Consider the following 25,791-nt stretch of genomic DNA (forward strand, 5'->3'; position numbering starts at 1 on the left):
TGCTCGCATACGGTCGTAACCATGGATAGCAAGCACAGCCAAACACTCGGAGCTTAAGGTAGTTAGGTGACTGTTGAAAGAGCACTGCGTAGGGTGATGTGTTGCTTAAGACCGAGCTGGGTAAGCGATTGATGAGATACACCGCAGCTGAAAAGGCATAGCTCCAGTACGACGGCGGCAGGGACGCTTGATGAAGCAGAGTAAGTCCCGTCTCGACTATATGTCGATGTTTACGTTCTGCGATGCCGTTATGTTCAGGAGTATGTGGCGGTGAGGTCAGATGCGAGATCCCGTGATCGAGAAGAAAGGCTTTCAGCGCTATAAATTCGCCACCATTGTCCGAGTATAATGTTCTGATCTTGGACTGAAAACGATTCTCGACCACTGCTTTGAATGCCACAAACGTTTCTCGCACTTGGGACTTAAACTTGAGTGGATACAACCATGTATATCGGGTGAAGTGATCCACAAAAATGAGGTAATATTTGAAGTTATCAATAGAGACAATGGGGGATGACCACACATCAGTGTAAACATATTCAAGAGGTTGAGTTGAGACAATAGTGTTTGAGTGAAAAGGCAATTTATGGCTTTTATTGATAAGACAATGAGAACACGGAATCTGTTTTTGAGAAGACAATGAAACTGGTAAAGAAAACTGAGAAACAAGAGTTTTTAAAGTGGGTAGGGTTGGGTGGCCAAGTCTCGAGTGCCATGAGATAAGTGTGGTCTTGGGAGTTGGCGACGCAAATAGGGAGGTGGTGGTGGGTTTAGACTCGACTGGCCACTCGTACAGCTCATCTCTAGCTCTGCCTTGGAGTAACCGGACCCCCGTGCTGAGATCCTTCACCTGAAAGTGGGCAGGAAAGAATTCAACAGATACTCTATTAGCATTGCACAATCGATACACTGAAATAAGGTTCTTATGAAGGTTAGGGACATAGAGAATATTGTTTAAAGCTAAGGGACGAGATGAAGTAGAGAGAGTAGAGGAACCCGTATGTGTGATCGGAAGACCTGATCCATCGGCAATGATAACCTCTTCACCACCATTGTAAGGTTGATGGAGAGAGAGGTTGTGCAAGTCGGTGGTTAGGTGATGAGTGGCGCCGCTGTCAACAATCCAATTGTTTGGATTATACGCGGTTGCAGCCATGTTCGCACGAGGTTGCCACGGCGTCTGCGAGGAGTTGTTGTAGCCACCGGATTGTTGCAGCTGAGGACAACGCCTTGCACTATGGCCAAAAACACCACAAATTTGGCACTTGCCTTGATATCCACGCAAGTTGGTGTCTTGTTGCTGCCATGTGTTGTTGTTGTTGCGGCCATTGTTGTAGCGGTTGTTGTTCCCACGATACCCCGAGTTGTGACTCCTGTTGTTGGTGTTGTTAGACACGCGGGTGTTCGCGACGTTGGCAGAGATCGGAAGAGATGGGTTAGGAGTCGCGTCTTGTAACTTGACTTCCTGATTCAGGAGTTTCTCATGAACTTCAGTTAAGGAAGGAGGTACATCACGACCTTGTATCTGATCGATAACTTGTTTGTAGTCCTCAGGAAGGCCTTCCACAATGAACTCAATCTGATCTTCCAGATCAAAGGCTTTACCGAGTAAAGCAAGTTGGTCAAATCGGGTTGTAAACCCCTGGAGGTACTCATCAATCGATTTAGTTCCTTTCTTCCATTGTTTGATCTGTTGGCGCAGCTGTTGAATGTGACCGCGGGTGGGTTTGGCGTATGTGGAAGACAGCTTCTCCCAGATCTCGGCGGATGTGGTGGTTGTTGCAAGAATCGGCTGGACTGTGACAGAGATAGCCCCTAATAAGGCGCTATAGATGAGTTGGTCTTGACGCTGGTGTGCTGTGAAAGCAGGGTTGACAGAGACAACTTCAGCTGTCATGATCGTGGGTGGTGGGACAACGACGGTGCCGTCGAGATAGCCAGATAGACCATGGCCATTAAGCAAAGCTTGAACTTGACGGCTCCACATAAGAAAGTTGGAGGCCGTGAGTTTGGTAACATTTGACATGTTAACATTAAGGAGTTGAGCGGCATCAATGGTGATGACGGTGGTGTTATTTGTCGCAGAGTTTGCCATGGAAGCAGAGAACGTAACAGAGAAAAAAAAGGTTGTGGGCGGCTAGGTTTAGATTTAAAATCTCTGCTCTGATACCATATAGAGCGTAAAGCTTAATGTTATTAGATGAGAATGTTACAATATATATACAAGAGAACTAGGGATTATAAGGATAAGTATTTACTAATATATCCTTTCTATATATACATTCTACAGTGTGGATCTCTCGTAACCATCCTTAGCCTAGACGGCGGCGGAATCCGAGGAACCATCTCCGGTGTCATCCTTGCTTGTCTGGAAAAACAACTTCAGGTTATATATTACCCGAGGCCTAGACTCTCTATATATAAGCATATTTATTTCATGAAAAAATCATAAAGCATATATATTTTTTTTTGTCCGGGCTTTAGACTGTAAATTCTGTATGCGGTTAATTCTATATATGTTTGGACTGATTAACCATCAAATATATAGGAGATCGATGGAGAAGACGTGAGACTAGCTGACTATTTCGACGTGGTAGCAGGGACTAGTACTGGTGGTCTCATTACTGCCATGTTGACTGTACCTGACGCGACCGGACGGCCTCATTTTGCGGCCAAGGACATTGTTCCTTTCTACCTTGAACATTGTCCCAAAATATTTCCACAGCCCGAGTAAGAAAACAATAGTTACGTGCATATTAGTTATAAATAAAAGAAAAAAAGTTAGTTTTTTTTTTTTTGGTAAAATGTTAAATTTTATACCAATTTTAAAATTTTTGACAGAAATTACAGAGGAAACAAAGAGAACAGAGTAACCAAAATCTAAAAACTAGGACTAAGTAACAACAGAAACCAAAAGATGGACATAATCGACAAGAACACATGTAAGCAGCCTAGAAGATTCAACATGTAGAAACACCGATTCCAAACTTAAAAGCTTGGACAATGAGTAATCACTATGATTCTTTTAACCAATAAAATTATGAATTAATTTTATGAATTAATGATATACACGGATTTATCATACTTACTTAGTCAAACAAACAATAGATTCACTCAAAAAAACAAACAAACAATAGATATCAACACATAATAAGAGGAAAAATCCAATAGTGAACTTTGTCAAACAAACATTAGAGAATAAGTGAGTACTAAGTGTAAATCATATGTTTTAGACAAATGATTTTTTTTTCTTTAAATATTTGTTAACAACATGCATAATGCAAATACTCAATTCATAAATAATGATGATAATAACTTGTACTACTTGATTTTATGTGGGAAATTAAAAGACATTCTAAATGCAGAGGCGTGGCTGCTCTGTTACCTAAGCTTCCAAAGCTTCTGTCTGGTCCAAAGTACGACGGAAAGTATCTACGAAATCTACTAAGCAATCTTCTCGGAGAGACAAAACTTCACCAGACAATCACAAACGTTGTCATACCTACCTTCGACATGAAGAAACTCCAACCCACCATCTTCTCCTCTTACCAGGTAATTTCCTCTCCATCCTTGTCTACATCACACCACATAGAGTAATTGAATTCTCAAGTTTTGTTTCATCTTTTATGATACACTTAATTAACAGCACTATTTCACTTTTTGTGTTGTTTGAAGGCGTTGTTTGACCCTAGCTTGGACGTCAAGTTATCAGACATATGTATTGGCACATCGGCTGCTCCCACTTTCTTTCCTCCTCATTACTTTTCTAATAAAGACAGTCAAGGCAAGACGAGTGAGTTTCACCTCGTTGATGGTGGGGTCACTGCTAGTAACCCGGTATATCACAATCCTCTTGCCGATATCTCAAAAATGAACAACATAAATAATTGATCTATGTCAACTATGTATATTAATTCTCATGTCTGGCTTTTTGTGTTTGGTTGTGTTTATAGACATTGGTGGCCATGACTGCAGTGACTAAGCAGATTGTGAAGAACAATCCTGATATGGGTAAGCTCAAGCCGTTGGGTTACGATAAGTTCTTAGTTATATCGATAGGGACAGGGTCTACCAAAAAAGTGGAGAAGTATAGCGCAAAAAAAGCTGCGAAATGGGGAATCATATCTTGGTTATATGACGATGGATCTACTCCTATTCTAGACATTACCATGGAATCAAGCCGTGACATGATCCATTTCCATAGTTCTGTTTTGTTCAAAGCCCTACAATCCGAGGACAAGTACCTCAGAATCGATGTAAGAGCCTTGACATATACACATCATGTCGCAGATAGTTTAAATGATGTGATAGCTTATGTATGAGTTCAATTGTAGGATGATACACTGGACAACGATGCAGGTTCTACGGATGTAGCAACAAAATCTAACTTAGAGAATCTTGTGAAGATTGGAGAAAAAGTGCTGAAAAACAGAGTTGTGCATATGAATATCGACACTGGTGCATATGAACCTATTCCAGAAAATGTCACCAATGAGGAAGAACTCAAAAGGTAACTAAAAATGTGTTTCTTAAATTGCAAGTAATCTCATTGTTTGATATTAAATTATTTTTTTGGTTGGATTTTATTGTTCTTATTACAAAGATGTTAAAAATTAAACTGGTAATGCAGATTTGCGAAAATTTTATCTGAAGAACAGAAATTAAGGAGAATGAGTAGCGACACAATGACTAAAGATCCAACAAACTGATCGTTAAAAACACTAATATGGGAAGACAAATTGTGTGTGTGTTTATTCGGCGGTCTCTTGACGCCTTGGTGTTTTTTTGTACTATTTTCAACAAATTGAATATATTTGTTATTCTCAAAATAATTACTGATTTGTTAAGCAAAATAATAAATATATAATTACTGATTTTTAATGATCCAGTACCACAACTCTTTTCTGTTTCAAACCCTAAAAATCCAAGGATAAGTACCACAATTATTTTCTCGGTTGTATATATATATACAATCCGAGGATAATTATCTCACAATTGTTGTAAGAGCAATACATGAACATACATCAATATTTGCGATTAATCATTTAACTAATTTAGGGTAAAAAATTGTGTGAAATTGATGATAAATTAGGAGGAGATGCAAGCTCTATGGATCTAGCAACAAAAACCACTTTAGAGAACATTGTCAGGATTGGAGAGAACGTGCTGAAAACTAGATTTGTGCATATAAACATCGACACTGGTGTATATGAACCTGTTCATGATAATATCACCAACTTGAGATAGATTTAAAACCTTATAAGTTTGAAACCTTGTTGATCGGTTTGTTTGATCGCATGTAATCGCATTGATTGATTATTGGTTGATATACAGGTTTGCAAGAAAAAATCTAGTATAAAAGGAACGTAAGGATGCCAGACGATGCATTGTATAAAGCTTGATGTACAAATAATAGTAGTAAGAAGTAACTTTCTGCAGTAGATGCATTGTATAAAGCTTGATGATCGATCGTGCGTTTGTCTTTAGTTGCATAAAATAATTAAATGTACAAATAATAGTAGTAAGAAAATAACTTTCTGCAGTAGATGCTTTTGATTAATTTAGTTTACAGCTGATGATTCTCTATGGGTGCAACTGGTTATTTCTAATTGGAATGTTAGGAATAAAAGGAATGATTTTTTATGTAATAGAAAAAATTGGAATGATGTTAAAAATGGAATAAAAACTGAAATTATAAATGGAATAAAGATTCCACACATTCCATTCATTCACAGAGGTTTAGAATCATGAATAAAAGGAATGACTTTTACAAAGGATTTTGTAAATATGACAATATGATCGGAAAAAGGTGTCCTGTATTCATCACGTTACAAGAGTATATATACGTTACAAAGATCCTAACCAACTTTAGGGTATATTCTTCTAATTACATCCTTATCACATTAGTTGAACATATCTAAATATATGTCCTTATCCTCCAACGTCCTTATCCTCCAATACTCCCCCTCAAGTTGGGAATATGAAAGTTTCTTACTCCCAACTTGAACAGCAAAGTTTCGAACTGAGCCTTCCCAAGCGCTTTAGTTAACACGTCTGCAACTTGTTCTGTTGTTCGCACATGTACCGTCTCCAGCAAGCCATCCTGAATTGCATCTCTAACTTGGTGACAATCAGATTCGATGTGTTTCGTTCTCTCGTGGAACACTGGATTAGCCGCTATGTATATTGCTGACTTACTATCACAGTACATCTTCGAAGGCTTGAGTTGCTTTGCTCCCAAGTCATCCAGAAGTCTTCGCAACCACTTAACCTCTCTAGTCGCTTGCGCCATCGATCTATACTCCGACTCAGCTGATGAGTGAGACACCACTCCTTGTTTCTTTGTCTTCCACGACACCGGCGAGTCTCCTACTAAGGTAACATAAGCACTCAACGATCTTCTCGTCAACGGACATGCCGACCAGTCTGCATCACAGTACACAGACAAACTCAAATCACTCTTTGAACTCAACATGATCCCCTGCCCTGGTGTCCCTTTAAGATACTTAACCACCCGTAAGGCGGCATCCCACTGTACTTCTCTTGGCGTTTTCATGAACTGCGAGAGAATATGCACTGAATACGATATGTCTGGTCGCGTGATTGACAAGTAGATCAGACGTCCAACCAATCTTCTGTACTTCTCTGCTTCTACTAGAAATGGACTCTTATCCAGTCCCAATTTGTGATGTTGCTCCATAGGTGTAGCGACTGGTCTTGCTCCAAGCAAACCAACATCAGATATGAGATCCAGAGCGTACTTCCTCTGTGATAACATAAAACCTTCTTCACCACGTCCCACTTCTATTCCAAGAAAATATTTCAATTTCCCTAGATCCTTCATGTGAAAACATCTACTCAAATAGTCTTTAAACTTGGCAACAAACTCCATATCATTACCACACACAAGTAGATCGTCCACATATATGAGCACCCTTAGTTCAAAGCCTTTCTTCGAATATACGAACAAAGAATAATCCGCATAAGAATTTTTAAAACCGTACCGTTTGAGAGCGTCAGTCAGTTTTGCATACCAACATCTTGGTGCCTGTCGCAGGCCATAGACCGCCTTATGAAGCTTGCAGACCTTGTTCGGATCAGAATGCTTAAACCCCTGCGGTAACTTCATGTAAACTTCTTCTTTCAAGTCTCCATGTAAAAACGCGTTATGCACATCCATCTGATGCACAATCCATCCTTTCCCTGCAACCACTCTCAACAAACTGCGTACTGTGGTCATCTTTGCGACAGGTGCAAATGTCTCTTTGAAGTCTCTATCCTTTACTTGTCTATTTCCCAAAGCAACAAGTCTCGACTTGGGCCTTTCCATAGTACCATCAGCATTGTACTTATACTTATAAATCCACATGTTGCCAATGGCTTTCTTGCCCGGTGGTAAGTCAACCACACTAAACGTCTTGTTATCTTCAAATGCCACTATCTCTTTCTGCATTGAATCGCGCCAAATCTTCTGCTGAACCACTTCTTTATAGCTTCGTGGTTCTCTCTCATTTGTGATTGCCGCCAAAAATGCCTTATGATCAGGAGAAAATCTTTCATCAGATATATAGTTTGTAATAGGATACGGCGTGTTACCTGGACCAGTTGACGAAGGCTCTGATTGTGGTGCAGGAGTAGTGAGATCGTGATGGGGTTGTTCTCGCAAGTACTGAGCATTATAGCTCACATAATCTTTCAGTCTCACAGACGGAACCTTCTCTCTGCACCCTCTCCCCAACTCAGGTTCTGTAACAACTTCATTCTCAGCTGTAGTTCTCGATACTGACTCAACCTCCTCTACCATGTCATTACCGACATCCTTTTCTTTGAGAGTTTCATGTGATGAAACCTCCACCACTGTTTCTTCTGGATTGCTTGACTGAGACTTACTCCCTCTGTCTTCCACAACCATGTTTACAATCCAGTCATCATCAGGTTCTCCTGTCAACTTCTTTGATTCAATCACATCAGAGTTATGTCCCGCAAATGGAAACTCATCTTCAGTAAAACTGACATCTCTTGACACCAGAAACTCGTTACTTTCCAGGTCATATACTCTCCATCCTTTCTTGCCGAAGGGATATCCAACAAATACACACTTCCTACTTCTTTCACCTAGCTTATCCTTGGTTCGATCTCTCCTGTGAACATAACACAACGAACCAAATACCCTCAAGGTCTCATACGCGGGTTTCACACCAAACAGCTTCTCATACGGTGAGCTCCCATCAAGTACCTTAGACGGTGTCATATTGATCAAGTGTGTCGCCGTAGATATCGCCTCTCCCCAAAATTTAGTTGGCATGTTAGCTTGAAACAACAAAGCCCTCGCCACATTCAATATATGTCTGTGTTTCCTCTCCACACGTCCATTTTGTTGCGGTGTGTACGCACAACTCGTTTGATGAACAATCCCCTTATCTTGGAAATACTCTCTCAGACATATAAACTCCATCCCATTATCACTTCGAACGGTTTTAACCGACAGATTGAACTGTGTTTCTGCATAAGTACAGAACCGTTGAAGTGTTTTCTTAACCTCAGACTTCGCAAGTAGTAAATAGGTCCACACAGCCCTTGAGTAGTCATCAACTACCGTCAAGAAGTACACAGCTCCACATGATGCAGGAACTCGATAAGGCCCCCACACGTCCACATGAATAAGTTCAAAACACTTGCTTGTTTTATTAATACTTTCACCAAATACATCTCTAGTTTGCTTTGCTCTAAAACACACGTCACAAGGACGAGAGCAAGCTTTATTCAAAACACCAGAAACTGAAGACAAGGAATTTAAAACACCAAAAGCTGGATGTCCAAGTCGTCGATGCCACAGCAGTTGATCTTCACTTCTATCAGCTCTGTTAGCTCGAGCCACTCTCACATCCCTGAAGTAATACACCCCATCACGTTCCTCACCGGCTCCAATCAGAGTCTTCGAAGAACGGTCCTGTAAAACACAGATAGCATCAGTAAACACGGCAAAACAACTCGTATTCTTCAACAACTTCGAGACAGAAATCAGTGTGCAGTTTAGTTTTGGAACATAAAGCACATCTCGCAATGTTATTTTATCACTCAGTATCAGATCACCCTTCTGAACCGAGATTGAGGTTCCACCATCCGCAAAACCTACAACACATTTCGAAGTTTCCTTCACATTCACAAGATCATTGACACTTCCTGTCATGTGATGTGAAGCCCCGGAATCTATAATCACATCACCTAGATTCTTACCAGACAATCTCTCTGTCTGACCTCCTGATTTTCCTTCGTTGATTATCTGAGTAATAGCCTTCCACTGGTCAGGTGTGAGATCGGAACTCCCTGAAGCATGAGAACTAGTTGCTTGTGCCGTATGTGCAACACCACGTCCTCCTCTTCCACCACGACCCCTTCCTGATCCAGCTCCTCTTCCTCGTTTCTCATTCATCCACTCTGGATATCCTATTATCTGCCAGCAATTACTCTTCTCATGTCCTGTCTTCCCGCAGTTGGTACAAATACGGTCCCTTGCTCTGTTTCCAGAAACAGAGTTATTGATCTCTGTTCTGTCATCACGCGTATCTCGACGAGCTGCATTTTCTTCATACTGTCCTTCTCTCCTTGATACAAAGCCAATCGCTTCTTGTGCTACAGCTTCTCTAGCTTTTGCAGCATTCAACCGAGCCTCCTCCCTTATCACCTTAGCATAAACTTTTCCCAGATCTGGCAACTCATCAGCCTCGATTATGGCTGTCACCACATTGCCAAATCTTGAGTCATCAAGCCCCATAATAAACTGATGTACTCTTTCATCCTCACGTTCTTTCTCATAGATCGCAGCCGCTGAGCAGCTACATGCTGGCGATGGTTTGTAAGTCTGAAGCTCCTCCCACATCATAGCGAGACTACCGTAATAGTCTATTACCGCTTTTCCATTTTGTCGACACGACGACAACTGTTCCATTAGCTGGTGAATACGAACCTTATTACCAACTTCAAACCTCTTTTTCAAGTTTTCCCACAACTTGTAGGCTTCCGTAATGAAAGTTACTGTTGATCTGACCCTCGGTTCTATAGAAGACCTGATCCAGCCCACAATCATTGAGTTCACACTCAACCATGACTCCAAATCTGGACTATCATCACTTGGTTTAGACAAAGTTCCATCGAGAAACCCTATCTTCTTCTTTGCTCTCAAAGCATTCATCATCTCCATTGCCCACTCATTGTAGTTATCTCCCTTTAATTGAACAGACGTTATCATCGCGCCTGGATTATCCGAAGAATACAAAGCATAAGGCGATGCCACCATCGTCTCTCCTTGCTTCACAACTAGCTGCTTTGCTTCACTCGAATCACTCATAGTTTATCACAAAAATTTGCTCAACGTTCTTTAAGATTTTGATGAACAGTTTAAGCAGATCTCTGCTCTGATACCATGTAAATATGACAATATGATCGGAAAAAGGTGTCCTGTATTCATCACGTTACAAGAGTATATATATACGTTACAAAGATCCTAACCAACTTTAGGGTATATTCTTCTAATTACATCCTTATCACATTAGTTGAACATATCTAAATATATGTCCTTATCCTCCAACGTCCTTATCCTCCAATAGATTTATTTTTTTGTTCCATTCCAAAATTGGAATAAGTGGAATTGATTTTGGAAAACATTCATAATAACTGGTAACTAATTCATGGAATCCCATGGAATGATCCATTCCAAATGATTTTATTCCAAAAAATGTCATTCCAGTTGCAGCCTATGTTTTTTACAATGTAGTTGGATTTCGTTCATATTATTCAACAAGTATTAAAGTGGACAACTCAATGATGTTATATGTAAATTATCATTAAAAATCTAGCTTAAGAGGATGTTCAGTGTCAGAAGAACTTGACCCCTTCAAGACCCGTGGACAAAAATAAACTTTCATAAGAAAACTCATATATGTATGTTACACGCCAAAGAGTATAATTTAATCACATAATTAGGTTACTAATTAAGAAATTTTAACAGGTCAAGCAAAAGAAACGAGATACGTGAAGAATTGCATAACAGGGTGTGAAGGGGTAAGATAATATATATTGGATGATTAAATTTGTATTTCTTTTTTAATTGACACGACAAATATTTGACTTAAACTTGGATAAAATGATCTTGCAAACGTGGAGCATGGTGGCATGGATATATTTTGTACTACTCGTCACGGCATGGACAGGAAAAAAACAATACTGATTTGGACATATAAAAAAGTAAAAAACATCAGACATCCGAACACAATATTTAAAAGGATTTTTTACGGCAGACAATATGTAAGAGGATAATTAGGAAAATAACCTCAGAATGCTTTTACTTTGACCGTAAACAAATATCACTCTTTTTCTTTTCTAAGCCTGGATTTATAATTAAAACGGAGCTTGATTTTCAGTTTTCGCATCTTAAGGTAAGCACGCCTAAAACTATTTCAAAAATTATGCAAGCAAATCCTTTTAATCTTCTCTAATTAATTATCTCCCTGGATATTCCAATATAGATTGTTGAGCAAAAACATGTATTATATATCTTTCAGGAGGAATAGAGAAATACTACGCGTAAAATTATTGTAAGTGGGAAAAGAAAATTATCCTAATTAAAACGACTGTAGTCTTGTAGACTAACCGTTTATTGCTTCGAGCAACCGTTATATTTGCTTGGAAGTATGGTTCCCGTTGTCTCTATACGTAAATACTTATATTGGACAAATCACATTCAACCGAAACTCCCAGTTCCGGGATGGTAACCTAAGTTTTTTATTTCTGAAACACAACCTAAGTTTTTTACATAAAATAAGCAAGAAGAATTATACATAAAAATTCTTTAAATAAAAGACTATTCAAAAGTTATTAGCACTGAAGAATAAAAAGATACACATATAGATGAAAATGTTCTAAAGCAGCGGTATTATCTTCCATTATTATATATCTTTGAAATATATATGTTCAGGTGACTTTTGCTCCTAATTTGTGTGCATGTATGTCTACTAATTGTTTTTTTATGGAAAAGTAGTTGTCACCTAGACTTTTTTCAATATAGAAGTATGTGTTTAACATGACATGTATAAAGCAACCATAAGTGTAACTTATGGGCTTGTGAGAGTGATGGACACGACATCCAAATCGAGAAACCTCCCAGTAGATTCACACAAAAAGTCCAACACTAATGCGATGCGTGCTAATATAACATATACATCTATTTCTTCTATATATATGGGTTGTGTTTATTCGTAACGGTAGGTCGTTCTAAGAGCTTCATCACATTGATCACCATCTCTGTCTTGAAAAAGGAACGAGAACTTAAAACTCTTACCGACAAGACCATAAGCTTAGTTTTGAGATTACTAAAAAATAACTTAGAGATAATAAAAAATATGGAATTCTCGTCAGAGAGAAGAGTCTCTTGTCTTCCTCCTTCGTACGGACAACTTGTGACTATCCTTAGCATAGATGGTGGTGGGATCCGTGGGATCATTCCCGGTACCATCTTAGCTTACCTCGAATCACAACTCCAGGTATGTTTACTTAATAAGTGTTGCTAGGATCGTCTCAAGCTAATCAGGAATCATGTCCAATTTTTTTTAATCAAAAGTATATTTGATAATGTAACAAACCATATGTCTCAATCTTTTTTGTCTGTAAATGAAAATCTCTGCTGATATGACTATAAACGGTTGTGAATAGTGTGGTTCTTTGTAAATATATCTTATACAGGAGTTGGATGGTGAGGAGGCAAGGCTTGTGGATTATTTCGATGTCATCTCCGGGACAAGCACAGGAGGTTTAATAGTGGCGATGTTGACCGCAGAGGACAAAGACGTCAAAAACAGCCGTAACCGCAGCCGCCCTTTGTTTGCGGCCAAAGAAATCGTCCCCTTTTATCTCAAACATTCTCCTAAAATCTTTCCACAACATCGGTATGTGCCTTAAGCGTTTGCGTTTAATCTGATCATTCATTCAGTGTCATAGTAATCTGATAAACTTCTAAAATATGCAGAGGGGTGTGTAGTTGGGCTCAAACCATGAGGAGACTCGTACGAGGACCAAAGTACAACGGGAAATACCTTCACGAAGTAATCCTAGGTTGCTTGGGAGACACGAGACTGACTCAAACTATGACAAACGTTGTCATACCTTGCTTCGACATCAAGAAACTCCAACCAGTTATCTTCTCTTCTTACCAGGTATATACACACACATCAGTCCGTACGTAGTTGCATCACGTTTATTGATTCAATGTATCAAATATATAGGCGGTGAATCATCAAGTTATCGACGCAAAACTATCAGATATATGCATAAGCACATCAGCGGCACCAACTTATTTCCCGGCTCATCGATTCATTAACGAAGACAATGAAGGAAAAAAACATGAATTTAACCTCATTGACGGTGGTATCGCTGCCAATAACCCGGTAAAAAAACAAAACCCTAATTCTGAAACCCTAGTTATAGATCGGTCATGTGATGTTTTTTTATATATTTTTGCAGACGTTATGTGCGATTGCGGAAGTGACAAAGCAGATAGTGAAGAAGAATCCAGAAATGGGAGAGATTATCCCATTGGATTATACAAGATTTGTGGTGATATCACTTGGGACAGGTTCGATTAGGAACCAAGAGAAGTATGATGCAAAAATGGCGTCAAAATGGGGAATGTTAAGTTGGATCTATGGAAATGGTTCGACTCCAATTCTTGATTGTTACAGTGAAGCCATTCACGATATGGTTGATTACCAAAGCTCTGTCGTCTTTCAAGCTCTTCGTTCCGAGAACAATTATTTACGTATCGATGTGAGTATCTTCCCATGATAATTATGAAATGAAATGATATAATATTAGTTCTTTCGCTCTTGGAATATACAAAGGAATGAAATAATTTTCAGTACATTAATTTTTTTTAGTAATGTAATATACAAAACTTGATGGCTTTCAACAATCAACACTTATTATTTGTTGTTTAATTTCTACTTTGAATATTTCAAATACAGATTTTTTGTCATATAATAAGAAGTTAATTAAATACATACATTTTGGTTTCATTTAAGCAAATGCTAAGGAATGATTTCTTGTAAGATTAGTCTATATGGTATTTACTTGTACGAAACACTAATTCCACAAATATTAACAATAAGTTAGTGAAAGGTCAATTTTATTGACCAAAAATATAATAACAAATTACATTGTTATGTTTTTCTATTACAGGACGATACGTTGAAGGGTGACTTAAGTTCAGTGGACTTATCGACAGAAGAGAACATGGAAGGTCTTGTTCAAGTTGGTGAAGCTTTATTGAAGAAAAATGTTTCTCGTGTCAATCTCGAAACCGGCCATTACGAACCCATCTCTGATCACGTAACCAACGAGGAAGCTCTCAAAAGGTTAATAATTTTCCTTTTGATTAAAAAAAAGGTTAATAATTTTTTTATTTATATATGTATTTGGCTTTAATCTGTAAAATGTTACAGGTTTGCAAAGGTTCTGTCAGAAGAAAGGAAACTCAGAGAATCAAGATCTCCTAAACTCAAGATTTGATTTTATAAATGTACCCAAAAATAATCTGTAAAACTCATTGTTTGTATCTACTTGTGTGACTACATAGATTCACTTTACTTTGTGAGGAAAACAATATTTGAATATGAATATGATCCCGTACATTAAATTTGGCTTTGTGTTCCATTCCAATAAAATTTGAACAGTCGGTTAGTATCTCAGCTTCATCTTTGGTTATAACTTATAAGAATTGCAAGCTCGAGTTGGGAAGAGATGCTTGCATCCTCCATTACTACGGTCCAATAATATGGGGCGGGCGGGGCAGGGCGACGAGGAGATACGTTTTCATGGTTTCAGATGTTTTCTGGCCGCTTGTATATTTTCTAGAAATTTTAGAAACTACTAAACCTATTTGGAAAGGGAATATATAAAGAGAAAATAAAATATTTAATGAAAAACCAAAATAAGGAAAATATTTGTAAAGAAAAAGGAAGTACTTACTTAGTCATAGAGGCTGAGAGATCCCTTCTTTATATTCACTAGATCTTTTTGCCGCACGGCTAGTCTATTAAACAAATTTCCAATTATTTTTTTATATGTATTTTATATTGTATAATAAAATTTTAGTTAAAATCCAGAAGAAATGGAATGCTAAATTAATTAGAAAAGATAATGATTGAAAAAATCACTGTAGTTAATGCATGTAAAAGTTTCATATGTAATACTAATAATGAACAATTTTTTTACAAAATATAGTTTTTCTAATTTTTTTTTACAAAAACCCTCATTTTATTTTTGATATAAATAACTTACATAATAATTATTGTAATATTTTCATCTGTAGTTTTATATTTTCTATCTTCAAAATGTTGGTAGAAAATAATCACTCTCAAAATCTGAAAAGTTAAGTATAGACAATGAACTGACTTTTGTTTAAATTTAAAATGCTATTATATAAATTTAAGATTGTATATATTTTGTTGTTATCAATAATTTTTATTTATTTTATTTATTATAAACGGGAAAATATTTTATTCTCGCCATCAATGTTTTGAAAACCAAACCGAACATTGACTTGCCATTGCAGACTTGCCATTGCAGTTAGGTCAATGGTTGCACCGGTCAAACTGGGTTGTAAATTTAATTTAATCTTAAATTAAGTATATATATATAGTTATTTTTATAAGACATTTTATCATTGTTAGAAGCTAAAATGATATGCAAATAAAAAGAACACTTCAAAAATAATATAAAAATATAATGGAAACCTAATTTATTCAAATAGATATTAAAATAATATAGGTTTCTAATGAAAGTTTTTTTTCTAATTTGCAATTTTAACTTGAATTTGAAAAAAATAAATCAGAGTTTAATATCAAACTGGACCAGTTCTCAAACCGAACTTGTTGGTTTTTATCACCATTCTTAATCCAACCAGCCGGTCCGGTTCTTATTACTTGATTATAAAGAAAAGATAGTCACCGTATCAGTTGTTAGTTTGCAACTCCACTGCTTCACCACACCATTTCTCAATCACTGAAACTGATCTATATAAATCTCTATTTTATTCTTAAAAAATCATAATTAATTAAGAGAAAGAACTTATGGTGTCTCCTCCTTTTCAAATGCTGTCCACTATTATTACATTTCTGGTAAAATTAAGAGAATTTTATCTATGATGGAGATATGCTAGAAAGAAAATGACACTGTTCATCAGGCTATCATAGTAGTTTTCACTACTCTCCACAACAATAATCATAGTGGCTTTCTAAGTAATTTATATGTTCGTTCAAAAGGAACTATGAATGTCATTTACAAAAAAAAAATATTGATACAGAAGGCAGGAGAGAACATGTATCTGTACATGAATCTCTCTGTATAAGCTTTCTTTGAACTCTGTTCAAGAATATAATCAACCATTCGAGTATATATACTATTCGTAGCTATGGTTCTTCTGAGAAACATTTAGAGAACCACATGTACTTCAATTTCACGATCAAAGCAAAGACTCCAAAGCACGGTACGTGCATCAACCCAACAGCAGCATGCCTACAACATCAATTAAAATATTTGTTATAATTGATATAAGTTAGGGGAGATGAGTTTGAGTAACGTTAACGTAAAGGGGCGTAGGATGATGACAAATCCAAGAAAGGGTATGGCCACCTGGACAAATAGATGCCACATTTGTTATACTTAATCTATTTACAGAATCATGTAAAGAAGGATAGAACCATGAGTGTTACCAGAAGGAGACACAAGCATGAACAATCCATTGGAGTATAACGAATACACCGGTCCATAACACAAAGTATGAAATCCTAAACAATGGGAACCACTGCGTAAACAAAGAAATCATCATCAATGTCATCAACACTATAACCATCATCATGTTATTATCTTTGAGTAAGGAAAGGATACAGATAGTAACCAAAGATTTCAAGAATGTTTCACCGAGGAGGAAAACAGCTTGACTGAATGCTTTATTACAATGAACTGTCGTAAAAAAATGTTTGGTTAGAGTTAAGCATATCAGAGACAAATGACAAAATGTGTGTTAAAACTTACAAAATCTAGATTGAATTCTTTGGAAGTGAGAAAAGGGTAGATGATGAACCAAAACACACCATCTGTAAGCAATACAGCTCCTGCACAAGTCTACAAACCCCAAAAACACATGTTCAGAGAGACAGAGAGAAACTTAACACCGAGTAACTTAAACACATTTGACACTTACTTGAAAAAGAATCTGAAGAATGTAACCCAATGTAGAAGCAACTTGACGTGTAGACCTATTGTATCTCTCATGTCCGTTAGAAGCATTAAACACATTCGGGTTTTCGGCATGAATGGGAGGTCTATACGACCCCTGCTCTTCATGAATGAGAGCGGTTTCGGCTTTTGATTTCGTCGAAAGGGCAGATGAAACAATCGGAGAAGAGGCAGGAGACTTGCTGTTTGGTTTCACAGTCGCGGAGGAGGCGGCGGTCTTTTTGTTGATCTTGCGGTCGCCGGGGACGTTAGGGTTGCCTTTAGGTTCCATTGGAAGCAATATGTGAGTGAAATTTTGTGTGAGTTTTATCAATCGTACTTGAAAGAAAATCTAAGAAAAGGAGTTTTATAGGAGGATGAATGGTGAGGAAGATGAAAAGAATCCATTGAATGAGATGGAAAAATGATTGATTAGGGGAGTAATGGTGAAGTAATTGGATGAAACCGATATGCAGAGACGATAATTGAAGAAGAGGAAGAGGCGACGGAAGCCAAATTCGGAGATCGAGATAATATCAGGAGTACGCCTTACATCTCATAACAGGCCGAGATAAATTAAAGATCAGGCCCAAAAATATAAAAATTCGGAGCCCAATTGCCGAACACAACAGGCGGATTACGTGGCAAAATAACTACTTCCCATTGGCTAATTATAAAATCCGACGTGGACAGGTTCAGGGGCTCTCATATCCCCCTTTTAATAGTGTTAGATTCAAACATAAACAAAATCAGAAAGAAGAGTTTGAGTCAGAAGGAATTAGGGCACCCAAAACATAAAACAATAGAGAGTCAAAATAAAAAGCCGATGATGAATCCATGCAACTCCGAGGAAGAGACATCATGTACGAAGAAACTGAAGCTGTCTTCCTCGTCTCCTTGTGGGTTATCTTTGTTGCCCGAAGAGATGGTTCTAAGTTGCTTGGCCCGCGTCTCAAGATTGGACCATGCTTCCTTATCTCTCGTCTCCAAGTGGCACCGTTCTGTATTGTTTCGCCTGAGTTGTACAACTTCCGATCTCTTTTGGGCTTCACAGAAAAACATATCGATATATGCTTATGCATCCCTCAATACCCAAACCCATGCTGGTTCACCTTCACCCTCTCCATGGAAACCGTGAACCGGCGGCTGGTCCCAGTTCGGTCTAACTTCTACCAGCCTCCGGAAGCATCTTCTATGGTGGCTCATGATTGCGAGATCTACATCATGGGTAGTAGGATTGGAGGGAGAGCCTCGTCGAGTGTCTTGTTTCTGGATTGTCGATCTCACACGTGGAGCACTCTCCCCTCTATGGTGGTGGCTCGATATTCAGCTGCGGCCGGCGTGGTGGACGTACGGTAAGATATATGTAATGGGAGGGTGTGATGACTCGAAGTCCAGCAAGTGGAGAGAGGTTTTCGACCCAAAGAATCAGACTTAGGATGCCTTGCCGATGCCACCGCCTCAGTGTAATTTTCCGTCAATGTGCGAAAGCATAGTGATAGAGGAAGAGAAGGTGGTTGTTAGGAATGGCGCAAGGAGATGAGAATGTCGTGTATTGCAGTACAAGTGGGGGCGGATATTGTGGGTTGAGCCACATGAATTGGAGTGGGAGGTGATGGAGTGGAGAGAGGTGATGGGCTTGGAGGCTCTCAGGAAAACTCTTGCTGCCTCCAAGCTGGTCAGCTATGGTGGATGGTTGTGGGATCGGTGGGAGACATGCAGAAGAGAGGAACCGATGTTAGCGTTGGGGCTGAGGAGACTGGAAATCGATGAAATATTTCTCGGGCACAAACTGAATAACTCTGGTCCCAACATGTTGATCTTTGGAGAGACACAAGAAGACAGGTGAGATTAGAGAAAACATTGTTTGGTCCGAAGCTGCCATGACACTCGATCCTCCTCCACATCAGCATCACTATAAGATTTTGTATGCTCTACCTCTCAACCTATGACCAAAAACTCTATTCTGTTGGATTTGTTTCTCTCTCTCTATTAGTTTTTCAGGTCTTTTCAATAGCCAATTCTTCTTAACATTTTGGGTATGTGATGAAATTTTATTTTGGACTTTTTTCCTTGTTAACCATCAAGTGTTTTTCATTTGTGGTGGAGTGGTGATATAAAGTATCATGACATATCAGCCACACCATTCTGCACTTAATGAAAGAATTCATATGTTCATGATTCTTATAGAAACCTTTGGGCATGGAGATAGTCTTAGGGCATCAGCAATGGTGATACTCAAGGCACAAATTCTTGAAAATAGTAGTTATGATTATTTTATTATTATTTTTTTGGATTAAAAAAAAAACTAACCAATCGCGGGCCGCCACGTGTCAGTGGGACCCGCAAATAGTTAAGAGGCTCATCAAATCGAATCCTAAGCTAGGGAGTTTAAGAGCATAATTAACGGGCACAACTCATAGGCACAAGTTTTTAGGTGTTTTTTAAGTTTTTTTCTTTTGGTTTTAAAAAGAAAAAAAATCGTGGACCGCCACGTATCGGTGGGCTCTGCGCACTTTCCAAAACCCAAACTAAAGTCGCCTCCTATGGGAGAAGCAGAAGGGGCAACTCTTAGTGGGACCCATTCATTAAATATTTCTTTTTTAAAAGACAGCAATAAAAGTTGTCGTTAAAGGTGCTCTAAGAGCTTTTGTTGGCACAAAAACATAGATGAAGTGAGACCCACATAATTTTATAATAAATTTTTTCTTAAGGATTTGTGTTAAGGATCATTGTTTCAGATGGTCTTATACCTTTCAGGTTTGTTTAACTGAACTCTTGTGGCACTTAGACCATGTTTAACGGTGCCTCTTGCGTGTGCTCTTAAGCCCAAATCCATTAAAATTTTTTTAAAAAAATGAAAAAAGGTAAGAGGCGGGTGTCGTGAAACCCTGCGGGAGAGGCGCCTCTTGCACTAACCCACTTCGTCTCTCTCTCCCTTACGTTACTCCAACTACACAACTACTTCTCTGTAATCATCTAAAATGGCTTCTTTGACTTCACTTCCACTCACCCCGACCCGTCTCTCTCCTCTCAGAACCGTGTTTCTCTCGAGACGGCTGAGGAAGGGTCCGGCGAGAAGTTCGAGTACCAAGCCGAGGTTCATTCCTCTTCAAAAAAGTTTCGATTTTTATTTCTGGGCACTTCCCACAATTTTCTTAAGAATCCAAATCAAGAACTTTACCATTGGAGCCAAAAAAATTAAGTGTCTCTTAACTACAACCTCTTAACTATCATTAATTATTAAAAAATTATTAAGAGCTCAATTTCAACTTTTAGGAATAATCATGCTCTTAGCAGAAATAAGATGTAAACGTCATCAATCATTGGGTTTAGCCCACTTTACCTGCTCTCTTTTTAACAAAGAGGGCAGTTAATGTTAAGTGAGTTGTATTTCACAAAATCTTCTATTACTTCTCTGTATAGTTGTATGTTTCAGATAATTTCGTCCTCTTGGATCTTTCAGCAAACTAAGTATGCAGTACTAGAAGAGGATCTGGATATCTCATATCTTTTTAAGCTTAGATTTTAGCTGGAGATTATACTACTTTTTGCTCTCTTTAACAGCAATAGCATTGTCTGCCCATTTTGGTGTTTATATGATTTTGGTTTCCACCAGCAACGAGTGGGTTTTGCGATCCATCAAACGTTCATCTCCTACTTTTCGTTAAGCTTTGTGTCTGAATTATTAACAGGAATTGAGTAGAGAGTGTTGCAAAATATCGCCACAATCTTATATGTGGCTATGAGTAGTAAATACCACCCTTCTGTTATATTACACAGAGAAAAATTTACAGTTTCAAATTTAGAAGTGTAATGTCTAATGTCATCGTGTGATATATACGCGTGTGTGAATTACATAAGCCAAACAAATTTGTGAATTACATAAGCCAAACAAAAAATATGTGTTACATTTAAGATTGTTTTTTCAGTGCTAGAGAGTTGGTAGTAATGGTCTTCTGCCAAGTAATGCTGTCATGGACAATAGTAAAGAGTAATGTAGAGTCCATGAAAGAGTCTAGAACAACTAATTCGGAATCAACGAATACTATTCAAATATCCGTTTGAAACAAAATTACAATAAGAGATAATGGATAAGGATCAAAGTAACAAAAAATTGATTACTTATTTCCTTACAGAATTTAGCTTTATTAAAACTTGTCAGTTTGTTGATATATTTTTCTCCATATTAAACTCATCTTAATTTTATAGCATTCTTTTGTTATTCCACGAACTACGTAAAAACATGGAAACCATCTATATTTTGACGAAGAGGGTTAGACTACCAGCAATGAACCCGTTGAATTGTGGATTCAACAGTTGAACTCACACAATGAAACTGTTGAACTGGAAAAAATGTATACGTGGATCAAACCGGGTTGAATTCAACAAAAATGATACCAATTTGACACGTGTTGACATATAAATGGAGAGAGAGTTGAGAGAGTGAAATCCACGCACCGGCAATTGGAGAGAGAGTGAAACAGATTTACCCTTTTAAAAATTGTTATATTTTCATTAGTTATCCAAATTTCTTTAAAATTCTTATCCCTTCAAATTATTAAAGCTCGATTGTTTTGTTGTAAACACATTTAAAAAAGCAAAATTTATATTAAAATTTATGATTTTTATAATCTATAAATAAAGACTAGTCTCACTTCATTTGGACACATAATTTTTTACTATAATTTTCTATTAGCTTCCAATCAAAATTTGTTTCTTTGTGCTTGAACTTATTTTTTTGTTAAATGGATGACAATAATAATTATTCTAACACTCAAAATTTTACTAATTTTGTTTGTATCGTGTGTACTTGAAGTTTTATAATGTCATATGTTTTAATAATATTAATTTTTGTATTATCTTTTTTTTTTTAAATTAGCTAAGAATATAAATAAAAAATATTTTTTTAAAAAAATATGCCCTTTTAATTAGTTAATTTAATTTCAATTGAATTTATTATTAATATGTAGTTATTAAATTATAAAAGAAAAAAGATGAATTAAAAATGGTGGGAGTAGGGCGTTGAATTTTATTAAACAAAACTATTATAGAATTAAAAATGAAGTGAATGTTAAAAGGATGATTGTTTGCAGATTTTGAAACAGTTTCTGGTTTTTGATTTTCCAAAAACCATTTTGAACCCAATCAGGATTTTTGAGTTTTAGATTTCCTAAAATTTAGGAAAACTAGTTTTTAGAATAACTACCTATTTCTAAGCAAAAACTAAAATCCAAGTTTTTCTAGTTTTATGCTAACGATGATTTTGTATTTTTTTTTTGAAATTATAAATACCCTTATTTAATAAATATTAATATAAGAAATAATACTCAAAAGATCAATAATAAAGCAAATACATATTCTACTTGGTGATTACCGTATGACGGTACTTTGTAATATTCACAATCACATACAAATAAATATATGTATATATGTGCATAGTTTTGGAACTTTATTCAACAATATAGTTCCAGTCTATTTTTTATTTAGTAATGTCACATTTTTAAAAAATAATTTATAAGAACCAAATATTTACAGAATAATCAAATAACTAATATCTAAAAATCATAATCTAAATATTACCATATGTGTAGAATTATTTGCTACAATTTGAGAAATATTGTAAATTTTCGTTAAATTTTGATTTTAATTTGTAAATATTATTTATCAAAAATAATTTAATTTTCATTTTTTTATAAAATAATTTCATATATAATTAAATTATTCACATAAAATTATTTTTTTGAAGTTAACCATTAATAAATAAATATATATATAATAGTTATGGTAAATTTTACTAAAAATTATGTTTACACATTTCACATAAAGCTTTATATGTACGGATTTTATAAATATATTATATATACAAGTTTATAAAAGAATATATATATAACTTATGTTTAACATTTGAATTAATTTTTTAATTTTATGTTTAAACATAAAATTATATTATTATTTTTTGCTTTTCTAAATAAGCTGATGTGTGTTTTGGTAATGACATTTTATATTTTATTATTTCTAGAATAAATATTTTACTATTTATTATATTTTAATCAAATTATTTAAAAGCAAAAACCAAAAACTAAAAACAAAAATCTAAAACCTAAAACCACCATTCATGTTTTTGGTAAAACTAAAATCTACTGCAAAATCAAAAACCAAAAACCAAAATCTAAAATCCAAAACTAAAAATCAAAAACCAAAATCTAAAATCTAGAAACTAAACAAACAATCATCACCTGAATAATTAGGTGGAAAAGAGAGAGATGATGATGTAGAATGTTAAAAAGAGAAAAATACGGTGTTAAATACTTTTATTATTGTAGATAATCTTACAATTAATCTATGAAATTAAATTAAAAAAAAAGCAAGAAAAGTTTTCTTTCTTTTCTTCTCTGAAGTTTCAACTAAGAACAATCTATACTATACTAAAAGGGGGATATAAGCCATGGAGAGGGTATCCACATAGGATAGAAAAATCAACCAATCAGAGAACCCAAAATTGCCATGTCATCTCATTTTTTTTCGTAAAAAATAAAAAAACAATGCAAAGGTGAGAATCGAACCCGGGTTAGTATGATATATATATAGGACAGTTACCACTAAGCCATTGAAACTTTCTTGGACACATATACAAGAACCACTAAGTATATAATCACAAACTCTTATGTACATTTACAATAATATGAATTCAACTTTCAAGACTCCGATACTTTATTTTGTAAAAAAAAAATAAGTAAGTGACTAAGCTAATATATTCTTAGAAAGTGTGAGAACGTTGACAAGTATGAAAAAGCATAGATTTTTGTTTTCGTGACAAAGTTAAGAATTTTGTAAAAGTAAGTTTAACATATAAATTTTCGTGACAAATATGAAAAAACATAGATTTTTGTAAAATTTTGACAAAACAACTCATAACATACTTCTCTAATGTCTTAATAAAATATTATTTAAGGGTGCAATAATTAAATATATTAATTCAATAAATTTTGTAATTTATAGACAAAACAATAACACAACAAATTTTGAAACATTTGTTTAACCTATCGATTTTTTTTCATGAGAATCCAACTAAACAAGATAAAAAAATAATTAGATTTACAAATATTTAATTACCATTTTATTCAATTTTGATTAATTTCAAATTATCATAATGTATCTTTTTGAAGTTACAAATATGAAAAAGCATAGATTTTTGTACAATTTGACAAAACAACTCAAAACATATTTTCTAATGTCTTAATAAAATATTATTTAAAGATGCAATAATTAAATATATTAATTCAATAAATTTTATAATTTATAGACAAAACAATACCACAACAAATTTTGAAATATTTGTTTAACCAATCGATTTTTTTTTCATGAGAATCCAACTAAACAATTAGATTTACAAATATTTAATTACCATTTTCTTCAATTTTGATTCATTTTAAATTGTAATAATGTATCTTTTTGAAGTTACAAAAAAATAATGTTCTTTCTTTATTACACTAGAATTATATATAGATTCTATATACACAAAATAAATATAATATAACAACATAAATTTAGTTTCCCCGATTCATATGAAAACTTTTTAAGTTATCCACCAAAGCAAATTAATTAAATCAATGAAATTGTTAAAATACAGCAAATTAATATATAATTTTATTTTAAATTAAATTATTTAAAAAGTGTATTTTTGTTAAAACAAAATAATAAATAAGTAAAACTGATTTGATGGTAATTTTTATGATATATATATATATATATATATATCAATTCTGTGAAAGAAATAGAAGCTTAATATGGAAAAAAAATCTTAAATACAAAAACCTCTAAAAATTAACAAAAAAACTAATAAATTAAACTATGATATCACTTAAAAGCTTCTTAGACCATATTAATAAAATATTTAAGCGATAATTAGACAAATTTGATTTTTTTTCCAGCAAAAAGTTTATTATTAATTAGCATCAGTTATTTCAAGATGTTTAAGAAATAGTGGACAAAAAAATAGGATGGACATTAATGATATATGAACTATGAATAGTACTTTGTAAAGCAGACTTAGATAACATATATGCACATACATTTTCAGTCCATTTTGATGCCTAAATTCAATTTCTTCAGAGTAATTATTCCACAAATAGATCGTATGAGATATTGTTTTGATATGTAGATTTGTTTTTTCAATGTTAAGAAGATTGATAACTGTAAAAATGTCTCATTCGTATATGATATGTCTATAACCGAGTCCCCAACATGAGACAAGTTTGTTTAAAAAGTAAATAATTTTATTTTTCTTATTACTGATAATAAAAATATAGTTATTCATCTATCACAAATATCTATGCAAATATGTGAATCAAGTACAACAATCAAACAACATAATGATTTCCACAAAGAAAATTTAAAAAATATATTTATGTTATGTAGTCATATTTTATATTTTTTAAATAATATAATACAATATTATACATTATTTTTTAGAATTGAGAAATACATATAATATCTTATCCGCGCGTAGCGCGGTTAAAA

At 35.3% G+C, this 25,791-nt stretch overlaps 3 protein-coding genes and 1 pseudogene across 3 annotated transcripts; 3 read left to right on the forward strand and 1 right to left on the reverse strand.

Moving 5' to 3' along the window:
- The first annotated feature begins 3,099 nt into the window (after positions 1-3,099).
- On the forward strand, positions 3,100-4,874 carry LOC106449305 (patatin-like protein 1). The gene is made up of 5 exons (XM_013891079.3): positions 3,100-3,552; positions 3,676-3,837; positions 3,954-4,256; positions 4,335-4,510; positions 4,631-4,874. Exons 1-5 carry the CDS (start codon positions 3,334-3,336, stop codon positions 4,707-4,709), a joined length of 939 nt encoding a protein of 312 aa, XP_013746533.2. The 5' UTR covers positions 3,100-3,333; the 3' UTR covers positions 4,710-4,874.
- A 7,376-nt stretch (positions 4,875-12,250) lies between these two features.
- On the forward strand, positions 12,251-14,686 carry LOC106447996 (patatin-like protein 3). The gene is made up of 7 exons (XM_048767198.1): positions 12,251-12,539; positions 12,739-12,941; positions 13,022-13,208; positions 13,278-13,439; positions 13,516-13,818; positions 14,230-14,405; positions 14,493-14,686. Exons 1-7 carry the CDS (start codon positions 12,399-12,401, stop codon positions 14,557-14,559), a joined length of 1,239 nt encoding a protein of 412 aa, XP_048623155.1. The 5' UTR covers positions 12,251-12,398; the 3' UTR covers positions 14,560-14,686.
- A 1,128-nt stretch (positions 14,687-15,814) lies between these two features.
- Positions 15,815-18,811, forward strand: LOC125607240 (annotated as a pseudogene).
- Positions 16,461-17,560, reverse strand: LOC111214519. Its single transcript, XM_048777124.1, has 4 exons — positions 17,255-17,560; positions 17,086-17,175; positions 16,764-16,855; positions 16,461-16,566 (listed from the first exon to the last, which is right to left on the reverse strand). Exons 1-4 carry the CDS (start codon positions 17,558-17,560, stop codon positions 16,461-16,463), a joined length of 594 nt encoding a protein of 197 aa, XP_048633081.1.
- Positions 18,812-25,791: the final 6,980 nt, after the last annotated feature.

Source organism: Brassica napus, chromosome A3 (genome assembly GCF_020379485.1).
Source record: "Brassica napus cultivar Da-Ae chromosome A3, Da-Ae, whole genome shotgun sequence".
Lineage (NCBI taxonomy): Eukaryota > Viridiplantae > Streptophyta > Magnoliopsida > Brassicales > Brassicaceae > Brassica > Brassica napus.

Coding starts and splice junctions, on each gene's coding strand:
- LOC106447996 (XM_048767198.1), top strand. CDS start 12,399: ATGGAATTCTCGTCAGAGAGAAGAGTCTCTTGTCTTCCTCCTTCGTAC. Junction 12,540..12,738: donor ACCTCGAATCACAACTCCAG/GTATGTTTACTT, acceptor TATCTTATACAG/GAGTTGGATGGTGAGGAGGC. Junction 13,209..13,277: donor TTATCTTCTCTTCTTACCAG/GTATATACACAC, acceptor TCAAATATATAG/GCGGTGAATCATCAAGTTAT.
- LOC106449305 (XM_013891079.3), top strand. CDS start 3,334: ATGTGGGAAATTAAAAGACATTCTAAATGCAGAGGCGTGGCTGCTCTG. Junction 3,553..3,675: donor CCATCTTCTCCTCTTACCAG/GTAATTTCCTCT, acceptor TGTTGTTTGAAG/GCGTTGTTTGACCCTAGCTT. Junction 3,838..3,953: donor GGGTCACTGCTAGTAACCCG/GTATATCACAAT, acceptor TTGTGTTTATAG/ACATTGGTGGCCATGACTGC.
- LOC111214519 (XM_048777124.1), bottom strand. CDS start 17,560: ATGGAACCTAAAGGCAACCCTAACGTCCCCGGCGACCGCAAGATCAAC. Junction 16,856..17,085: donor AAGAATTCAATCTAGATTTT/GTAAGTTTTAAC, acceptor TTGTTTACGCAG/TGGTTCCCATTGTTTAGGAT. Junction 16,567..16,763: donor CATGCTTGTGTCTCCTTCTG/GTAACACTCATG, acceptor TTGATGTTGTAG/GCATGCTGCTGTTGGGTTGA.